The sequence below is a fragment of the Setaria italica genome, chromosome VII (assembly GCF_000263155.2).
Source record: "Setaria italica strain Yugu1 chromosome VII, Setaria_italica_v2.0, whole genome shotgun sequence".
Classification (NCBI taxonomy): domain Eukaryota; kingdom Viridiplantae; phylum Streptophyta; class Magnoliopsida; order Poales; family Poaceae; genus Setaria; species Setaria italica.
The window spans coordinates 9183527-9193580 of record NC_028456.1 but is presented as its reverse complement, the minus strand read 5'-3'; the positions used below and the strand labels follow the sequence as shown (position 1 = coordinate 9193580).

Genomic DNA, 10054 nt, shown 5'->3' with positions numbered 1-10054 from the left:
CACGATGCGAACTTTCTGCTACATGTGAATCTATCCTGGTACCATAAGTTGAACTTAATGTGTGCGGTGATGTCTGTTAATAGTTTATGTATGGCCCACAACTGTTCTAAACTTGTGCCTGTTGAACAATGGCGAGGTGCGTTCTAAGGACTACTGGGTTAATTCGGTTAAGCCGGACCGGTCAAGTGGTCGATAGTTCGATTTATCTTTAATTAAGCTTGTTTCTTAGCAACCAAGAAGTAGTGTCTTTGCCGAAGTCTCGCAGCCAATGGCCATCTTGCAACGCAGACCATGATCCTGCCAGCATGGCCCTCAGTTACCAACAGCAATACTCAGCTCACGTGGTAGTAGGCTAGTAGCCACACGTTGTGCTGACGAGACGAAATTGCATGGAAGTTCAACTATACACAAGGGCAAATCCGTGGATGAGACGCATGAAATATTTTGTTGCTCATTCCAGTTTATTTTTAAATCAACTACTAATATGCTGCGATATATGCTACCCTGCCGTGACCACATCTTATTTTGCTGTAAATCCATTTCACAAACATGCGTTCAAATGTGGAAAACCTTGCAACATTCACCGGCTCAATCTTGGATCGAAGCCTGCTTGTTCAAGTGAACTTGTGTGATTATAAGATTCATGCTTATTCACAGAATTGTATTTTTGGGTCATCGTCCTGCACGAGATAAAATATTAAAACATAAATTGGATGTGAAATACGGATCGCATTAACGAATCATGCCTTACCATTATGCTTCCCATCACTGAATTGAGCGTTCTTGGATGATTTAAATGTTTCCAGAAACTCTCTACCCTTCTGCAATTCAACCTTCTTCCTTGCCTTGTCCCACTTGTGCTCGGAAGCTAAAATCTCAATGATCCGGGGCAAAGCTCTGCCAGCTGCATCTGTGTCAAGGAAAGCTAGCCGGCATCTCCTTGCAACAAAGTCCACAGCAGATTCACAATACTCATGACGAGCACAGTATGCTACTTCAGCTTCCAAAAATGGGTATCCATGAGCAAGCCGCTTTCCCAAGCCTTCGTTCTAAAAATATTAACAAAATGCAAATGTTATGAATCGGCAATCGCCAAAAAATAGGTAATGATATCACATTATTAAGGCAAACAAATTGACTATGAATTTCTGTCGTGCCAGATTGGTTAGTCATTGAATGGAACAAGAGCCACATGCGAGTGTTATCACACAATAGCCACACTCAAACTTCAAACCATCAACATGTCATGAATGTACCACAGTTAATTCATCTTTACAGAAAACAACAGGAATAAAAATATTCATGCTGACTAGTTCACAAAAGCCAGGTCTAAGCAATTCCCAACAGTCACTCTGAGAAACAATGCAGGGGGAATCATGTGGATGCTCATGTCAAAAAGAACCTAGCATTATTGATGTTGTACATCATGGATACAGTTTTATTGAAACATGTCAATTGGATTTAGAAGCCTACCCCAACTTGCTTGGGAGTGAAAAGTTTTGATGTTGATGAAAAATGGATTTCGAAAATTTTCGCATGCGCACACTCATGCGAAGCAGCACTTTAGATCGATGATCCAACTTCCTAAACAAAGAAAGCCAGGCATGAAGAATTCAGATGCACATGGCCAGATTATGATGGATTTTAGTGGAAACCCTTTAAGATATCAGAATGCTTATAATAGGGACCTTGCAAGGTTTTTGAAAGTACAACAGTGAGAACAGAAAAGAGACAGAACAAATGATGACCAAAAAGCAGATCGCTTCTGCAGAAGGGTGCTTTGTCACCTGTGACATTTTCACACAAACATGTATGCATATATATATGCAAAAAAAAATGGAACAACTAACGCTATAACCAGTGTCATCTCAGTACTAAACACATATATCTTGACCTGTAAATTTGGCAACTGATTTGGACATGGTACAACAAGGGTTAAGAAGTATTGTTCACTCTCATCATGAACTTTGTTGTCCAAAAGATCAAAACTGGAATTCTATGTGGCATTGTTATTCCACCCTCAAAATATTATAGAATTCATGGTTTGTTAACCGTATGTTCAATTATAAAACAATCCATTATGTAACATAGGGAAGAAAATGACTTTTCAGTTTCAAAAGAACACATAAACCTGCAGTGATCATTATTACTATCACATGTGTTTTTCAGTAAGCTTACTTTACTCTCCCAATAGATGAAGAGATAAATTGGAGCAACACCTTTATTTTTCTTCTTTTCCATCCTACTAGAACAGAGTTCACATAACTATCGCTGTGAAGTCAGGAGAACACACCTGGGCAATAGTAGCCACTTGTTCAGCCAAAGTTCCATATGCATGTGATAAATGTTTCGATACAGCACTGTCCATTGCACCTGGAATAACTTTGCCACCATATGTCTTTTTCATTCGCTTATAATTCTGGGCAAGGACAGTAAAAGAAGCAGGATCCCATCCATATCCACCAACGATATGCAAGTTATCGGTCACACAACCATTAGCTGGCTTCAAATTCCCAGACCTTACTGCTGCATTTACAGCATCTTCAGCCATGCTGAATGAACAAGCTCATTAGAATTCAACAATGGGGGCATCAATAGATATAGTAAATAACATGATCATGCACTCATACAGTCAAATAGACCACATGTACATGGAACTGAAAACCAAAAAGCATCTTTTGTGTTCCAATATATCCCAATAGCAAAAAACAATTCATTGGTTTGGCCTAAACTAACAATGGCCGTTGAACTACTACCAATGAAGTACATGACAGTCCGACTACAACGTACTATATGTCCCATGCTATTTTAAAGTTAGTTGGTGGCGGTGGCTGCACTCACATTTTCCCATTCCCTTTCACCACTTTGAGAAACCTCTAACCAAAAAAAAAAAAAAAAAAGCTAACTCTTAGCAAAATTCTTGTATTATTAAGCTACTCCCCACTTGCTAAATCTTTTCATTGGCTAATCTTCATCTCCTCATTATTTCCAGCTGCCACAAGCGTACGATACTGTTCAGGTTGGTAGAGCCCTCACCCTCTTCAACTTTATTGAGGCTGCATATCCTACTTCAGGAGGGCTCCAGTTTTGCTGCCCTGCAATATGACATGCTGAGGAGTGGTGCAGGTCGGGGCAGCACATAAGGTGTAATTTATGCTAGCATGAAACGTGGGCACAGTGTAGGCAAACACAGCAATGGAGGCACAATGCAAGCTGGGCGGAGCTTGGCTAGGCACCATGGAAGTAGCACAGACTAAGCTAGGCACTGCTCTACGGGTGAGTCTTGCAAGATGATCATTTATTCTTGGAAAAACATGAGCAGTCCCGTCTCTGCTTTACGGGTGAGTCTTGCAATCAAGCTCTACTAGTTTTCATAATTTCGATATGTATATGACACGGTAGTCCATCATATTCTACACATATATTATTTTTTTGTCAAAAATTAATAGGCCCAGTAACTAAATTGGCAAAGCTGAAAGTGTGAACAGGTCAGACCAGTTTGATTCTATCAATTGTACCAATAAACTGTAGTTGCAATTAGCTAGGCCATACCTTCTATAGGTCGTCCATTTTCCACCAGTTATCGTTATTAGCCCTGGGTAGTCCTCAAATACAACATGATCTCGAGAAATACTTTCAGTGTTCTTTGCTGATGGATCCATGGCCAAAGGACGTATACCACTCCAGGCAGAAAGAACATCCGAACGCCTTACCTAATGAAGACATTAAAGTTATATTTGAACAGTCAATATTTTCCCCATTCCTCCTTTTTGTGTTGGAAAATATGATCATAATAACAGCTCACAAAATACTGGAAATATGAAACTACAAAAAAAATGCACAGAAGACTGCATTGACGCACTTAAAATGGTGGTTAAAAGTACAGTATTACAGTATAAAAGAAGGTTGAAACCATGTAACCATTGTGATCTCTTGGGATTCTAAAGAGGCTAGCCCGTACTTACAGTTTAATGTTGACAAACACAGTAAAGCATTAGCAACATTCTAGTTCTTGATCTATCGCTTTCTATCAATGGTTTTCTGATGATAATTAGATGCTTGTTTGAAAGAATATCAGGTTGCTGGGAAGGTTGATATAGAATGTAGGATTTCATAAAATACAGATTGCCAAATGAAACTTCCCTTCAAGAAGCATCAGACAGAAGAGCTCTTTAGTAATCTAACACACGAAGCCAGAGCAAGGTACAACATACTGACATAATCCTGCATCCTCATAATACTCAAAGTAGTCTGCCACTCATATTTTATGCAATAAGCTCAACATACTAAGAGAAGCGTTTGGCTTGTTAGAGCGTAGTGAAATGTGTTTTAAATAGCTATTAAAATGTTCTTCCAGCATCTCCAATTTTGCAATCAATTACAATATGAAAATATATGAAATGATACGTTCTGAAAAGTCTCAAAAGAACTTTACACCATTGTTTTAGTATTATGTAAAGGAATTTAAGCAAAGGTTAGCATATATGCAAGCACACCTGAACATTAAGATAGTCAGAGATTGCATCCAATATGAACTGTATTTCATCCTCATGTGGTTCAGGAAGCATTGTTATTGCTGTGCTAGAATCAGTTGTTCCCGCAACAGTCCTTCCCAACCATGGCAACATAAATACAACTCTACCATCCTTGGTTTTAGGGACAATTAGCCCCATCCCTTCAGGGGAATAGTAATCAGGAAGTACAATGTGCACACCACTACTTGGACAGATCATGGGCACTATATTACTGTTAGCCATCTTCCTCACAGAGTCACAGAATGGTCCTGCTGCATTAATTACCACCTTTGCAAAGGTTTCAAACTCCTTACCTGACACACATTTGCAAGCATTACGTGAGAATACAAGGAATATATCCTAGTTACAAAAGCAACAATACTTTAGATGATAGTGCTGCATCATTTTTTTCTTGAACACTCAGGAGAGCTGCATATCTTTGTATTAAGAGACAAAAAGGAAAAGAGTCCCATACAAAGCAACCTCACATCTCACCTAGGAGATAAAGACAAAGGTTGCAAGAAACCACATCAACTAATCACCTGTTATACATAGATAACGACCTCACCAGGATCAAAAGCTTATCCTAGGCCCTCTACACGACCAAAAAACTCCTCAAGCTTTCGAGCTCTATAATGCTGTATCCTAAAAGCACAAAATGGATGACAATCAATTCCATACGGTATGTGCTTATCCAATTTCCTTGTGATTAAAAGGATTAGTTGTTGTTGGTGTTGTTGTAACATCTAGTCACTTCACCATCTCATATGCTATCAAAGATTTTCTGGTAGAAGATCACAGTAGAGTTCACATAATGTAGTTTCCAATGTAAGTTTGTTCAAGTTATTTAGGGCACCCAAGAAAAGCAAAGTAGAACCTGAAAGTAGAAACTGCTCTAATCATTTTTCTCAATCACTTTAGTTACATATCTCTATAGCATACAAAAGTAATACATAGAATGGCATTCCAAACTAGAAAGACTCTGTCAGTATTATTAAGTGCACATACGGAGGAAAGGTACACAGGATTATCAAAGAAAAATGATGACTTCAACCACACTCTGAGATGGTTACTTTAAATAGCAGGTAGAGAAAGGACATACTTTATTTCTACCTGATAGTGTGTCACGAATGCGTGCCCCAATGATTCTCTCTCCAGATTCATCCTTAATGAGGGAGACCACTTCAGCATAATTGAGAACAGCTGCACCAACAACTGCAGCAGTGCATGCCAACCCCACATTCAGCCGAGAATCATTCATTTGACCATCATAGTATACCACTGTTCCTCTTAGGCTACGATCATGGCCACTTTTTGCTAGGGTTGGGAAAAGTTCGACGGATTCATCTACAGAATAATATCGTGACAAATGTAGTAGCCTTCTTCCAGCAACTAGATCATAAAACTTCAAACCAAACCAGTAGTATACAACCTCAAACCAGTTAAAGCAAGGAGTCATGCATGGCAAAGCATGGCACAGATGGGGAGCATTATCAATAACCTGCTTGCGTTCCTTAAGTGCGTGAAAAACAAGTTTGAGCTGCCCATAATCAAGATTGAACACTGCCTTCTCCAAGTAGCGTACGCCTGTACAAATTAAGTTAATATAGTGAGGGGCAAAGAAATTTTGAATTTTCAATCCTCGGAAAGGTATGGAATTTTTTTGCAAGCATTTCTTGTTTAGTAATTAAGTTTTCATTTGCACAAAGTATGTATCTATTTTCAAATCACAAAATAGTCACCCAGTCTTTTACAATATCTTCATCCATTGCATTTGTTTCAAGCTAGCCATCAGTCTGCAGACTGCAGGTGATGGCACTATGGCACTTAGTTATGCGCTTAGTCATAGCTGGCATGGCATAACTAGTGGAAACCAACTAGTTTTCGGTTTTCCTAACCTTGAAATAGTTTTAGTTGAGCACTAAATCGACATGAAATCCTGAAAAAATTTAAGTAATATTGAATCTTAGGAACATTCTTATAAGATACATGCTCATATTCAAAGTTAGAATTTACAGTCGGTTTCTCTTTCTGTTCTCCTAGCTCATTTTGAATTTATCCTTGAAATTTTAGAGCGTATTTATCCTTGAAATTTTAGAGCATAACTCAATATCCTAGACTGCCTACTCAACCTTTTTGGGGATCATTCATGTTGATTTGCGACTCGAACTAAAATATATTTTTTTTTCAAAATTAGTAAGTTTTCACCTGATATGTCCCCTTATGTACAAGTAAAAAAAACGTTAGGGAATGTTTAGATCCAAGCCAAGCCTCATGTTTGAAATGTAGGTTTGAACAGTAGTAAATATTTTCTCATCATGTTCACACATAAGTCAGGCAGGGTTAATGTTGCAGTACAGATTATTAGATTGGCACATAACATTAAAAATAAGTTTGCATTGCTCACAAACATAGCTAAGCCAGGGCTAATGAAGAGCAAGCATTCTGCTACCAATCAAGCAGAGTAATGCCATCCTAGAACAAATCTTCTCTCAACTGAAAAAAAAAAACAGCTTCATTCGCGGCAGTCGAACAATAATTACGTGTTCGTTGTTATGATAGTGCATAACACTATCAACTGTAACACATCAAGAATCAGTAGGCCACATTGGTTCACCAAATTGCTACAAAATGGATCTTTCACAGTTCGTCAGACTGCTAACTGAGGAGTTCTAACAAAGGATTCGATTGGAGTTCTATCTGGAGGTGAGCATATGATCAAGAAAAGCTGGAAGGATTTACTTGCAAAAAAGAACTTCTCAGTTCAGTAGGGGATTGTTAGGTTAGGAGAAGGGCACGCACCGCCGTGGATGAGTTTGGTGGATCGGGAGGAGGTCCCGGAGGAGAAGTCCTCGCGCTCCACGAGGCCCACCCGGAGCCCACGGGTGGCGGCATCGAGCGCTGCCCCGCATCCAGTGGCTCCGCCGCCGACCACGAGCACGTCGAGGGGCTCCGCGGCCGTGGACCCGGCCAGTGCCGCGCGCTGCGCGTCGCGAGGAGGCGGCGCGGCCCCCGGCTTCGCCACGCGCTGCCGCGCGGCGTCGAGGGCCGCGGTGGAGGGGTCGGAGGCGGACGCGGATGAGGCGGCGAGGGCCACGGCGACGGCGGAGGAGGCGGCGAGGGCGACGGCACCCGAGCGGCGGAGGCGCCACGCGGCCATGGCGGCGCCCGTTCGGTTGGGGGGATCACGGGCGGTGGTGAGGAAAATGAAGTCGCGGGTTTGGCTTTGTTCGCGGGATTGAGCGGTGGATTCCTGCAAGTTGGGAGGCGCGACGCCTTTTGCACACGCAAGTGGCGCCGGCAACTTTGTTTGTGCTTGTGCCGTGGGCGAATTAGGTCCCAAACATAACTTCCCTGCCATCACCAAGGTGATTTACAGGACGCAAGTGTAACGACGTCTCTACCTCCCAACTCTAACATTTGTTTTACTGAGGCCCGTTTGGTTCCACCTAACTAAAAAATTTTAGTCTCATTTTAGTTCACCTTGTTTGGTTCTAGTGACTAAAACTGTCTAAAAGCAATAAATGTTATGATAAAATGACCATGTTACCCTCTCACCAGTTGTCCTCTCATCTTCAGCTCCTCCCACCATGCTCACTGCACCACCGTGACGATGGCCTTGACGTGCTCGAGGTTGACGATGACGGCGCACTCATGGACGAGGATGGTGGAGCGGGAGGAGAGGTCCGGGTTCAGCACGCGGAAGTCGCGCGTGGGCAGCCCCATCATCTCCATGGTCCGGTGCTTCCCCAGCTCCGCCTCGCGGGGCTCCCTCGCCGCCGGCACCACCACCCACTTATTCCGGCTCGCCGCCGTGCCCTTGTGCCACGTTGCCGGTGCCGAGACAGCTGCTTGCGCTCCATGGGACCCCCACCGTGGCAGGCTCGTGGCTGGTCTAGATCCGCGGGACTATAAGCTGCCGCCGCCCGCCGCGGAATCAGCCGAGGCTGCCGGCGTTGGACGAGAGGGGGGCGGATCCGACGGGGAGCTTCGGGGGTGACAGATCCAGCGTGTGGAGCTTCAGGGGCGTCGGGGGAGCGGGGGCGCCGCGGTCGGCCCGTGCGGCGGCGTGAGGGAGCTCCGGCGGCCAAAATCGACGTCGCGACAGGAGGACGACTAGGGAACAGGGAAGCGGGGGGCCGGCGTCGATGCGCACGTATGGCACGGAGGCGAGCGCTCGAGGGTCGGCATCGCCTCAGGTGCCCGGCGGCGGCGGCGGGTTGGGGCAGTACGGGTGGGAATGGTCGAGGGTGGGAGCGGTCGGGGAGGGTGCGGGTCTGCTGGGGTAGTGCGCGTCAAAAGTGGGTTTTAGGAGGTTTTAGGAGGAGTGGAGGGACTAAAAATTTTGAGCCTCCTAAAACTTTTTATTCAGTTTTTAGGAGGAGTGTTTGGCTCTTTAGTCCTATTTTAGTCACCTTTTAGGAGTTAAAATTTTAGGAGGCTGGAAACAAACACCCCTAAGTAAAATACACGTGCGTGTCTAGAAACACAATAACTAAAAATTTATATTTAGAAAACGAAGGAATATGGGCATATTCAATAAAAAAACTTAACCCAAGCCACAAGAATTTTATTTGACATCTAGCGTTCAGAAAACGTTGAACATAACAATTTATATATTCATAGTTTAACTAGGAATCATACATACTCTTATATGCGTATGAAAGCTTCAAACAGTTTATAACTAAACGTGTGTTTGGTTGCTAAAATGGAATGATACGTGAATGGGATGGTTCACATTGAATTGGATGATCTAGGATCCGATGATCCGAGCAGATGATATATCGCTTGCGCTTGCTTGGTTAGTTGTACAGGATGGTGTAAGCTGTAACAAGAGAAAAAAGAGGAGATGCCACTTCATTTGTATGACGCCGTCCGCTCAATTTTTATTTACGTGATGGTTCAGCATAAAGCTCAAAAATCCATAAAAGTCGTATCTCTACATCCGGGATAGTTTAGTTCAATTTCCAACTAACCAAATGCAAGGAAGAGTCTAACCAACTAATCATCCATGCATGAATGCCACCATAAGTGTAACCAAACATATGTTAAGGGTGTGTTTGGTTTGAGGTGGAAGAGGGTTGGAATGGGTCGGACCCAGTTGGGAAGGTGTTTGGTTGAAAAGCTAGTGGGTTGGGTTCATCACAATAAGGGAATATTCCCCTCAAATGCGGGTTGGATGTATCCGCCCAAAATGAGCGGACGCATCCAACCCACATGCACGGCGCCTTCCTCCGTTTTCTCGCCATGGCAGGAGCAGGCACGAGGGGCGCGGGCCATGGTGAGCCGTGCACGGGAGAGGCAAGGGCTGGTGGGCTGGTGGTCTGGTGGAGGCTGGAGGGGAGGAGGGTGCCAGCCGGCGCTAGAGAGAAGCACCAGACCAGTGCGGGTGATGCAAAAGAGGGGCGGCCGGCGGCACAAAGAGAGGGAGGAGCGGGTAGAGACGGCGCCCAAAGAGCTCCGCCACAGGCTGGGCGAGCTCGGGGGCCGCCCCGGGAGCTTCGCCACCGGCCAGGCGAGCTCTGGGCCCCCCAAGGAGC

General features: G+C 43.8%; 1 protein-coding gene across 2 annotated transcripts; it reads right to left on the bottom strand.

The window, feature by feature from the left end:
• Nucleotides 1-369: 369 nt before the first annotated feature.
• Nucleotides 370-7766, bottom strand: LOC101784782 (glycerol-3-phosphate dehydrogenase SDP6, mitochondrial). Of its 2 annotated transcripts, XM_004975074.2 has the most exons (7): nucleotides 7317-7765; nucleotides 5628-6101; nucleotides 4497-4828; nucleotides 3553-3713; nucleotides 2294-2552; nucleotides 752-1049; nucleotides 370-680 (listed from the first exon to the last, which is right to left on the bottom strand). In XM_004975074.2, exons 1-7 carry the CDS (start codon nucleotides 7672-7674, stop codon nucleotides 673-675), a joined length of 1890 nt encoding a protein of 629 aa, XP_004975131.1. In that variant the 5' UTR covers nucleotides 7675-7765; the 3' UTR covers nucleotides 370-672. The 2 variants fall into 2 exon arrangements, with proteins under 2 accessions (XP_004975131.1, XP_004975130.1); XM_004975073.2 differs by lacking the exon at nucleotides 370-680 and having other exon boundaries at nucleotides 741-1049; nucleotides 7317-7766.
• Between the last annotated feature and the right edge of the window lie 2288 nt (nucleotides 7767-10054).

Bases quoted from the DNA above. Each gene is read 5' to 3' on its own strand.
- LOC101784782 (XM_004975073.2), bottom strand. From the start codon at position 7,674: ATGGCCGCGTGGCGCCTCCGCCGCTCGGGTGCCGTCGCCCTCGCCGCC. The intron at 3,714-4,496 runs GTGTGCTTGCAT...TGTCTTCATTAG, and splicing joins CTGACTATCTTAATGTTCAG to GTAAGGCGTTCGGATGTTCT. The intron at 1,050-2,293 runs GTGTGTTCTCCT...TAATATTTTTAG, and splicing joins AAGTGGCTACTATTGCCCAG to AACGAAGGCTTGGGAAAGCG.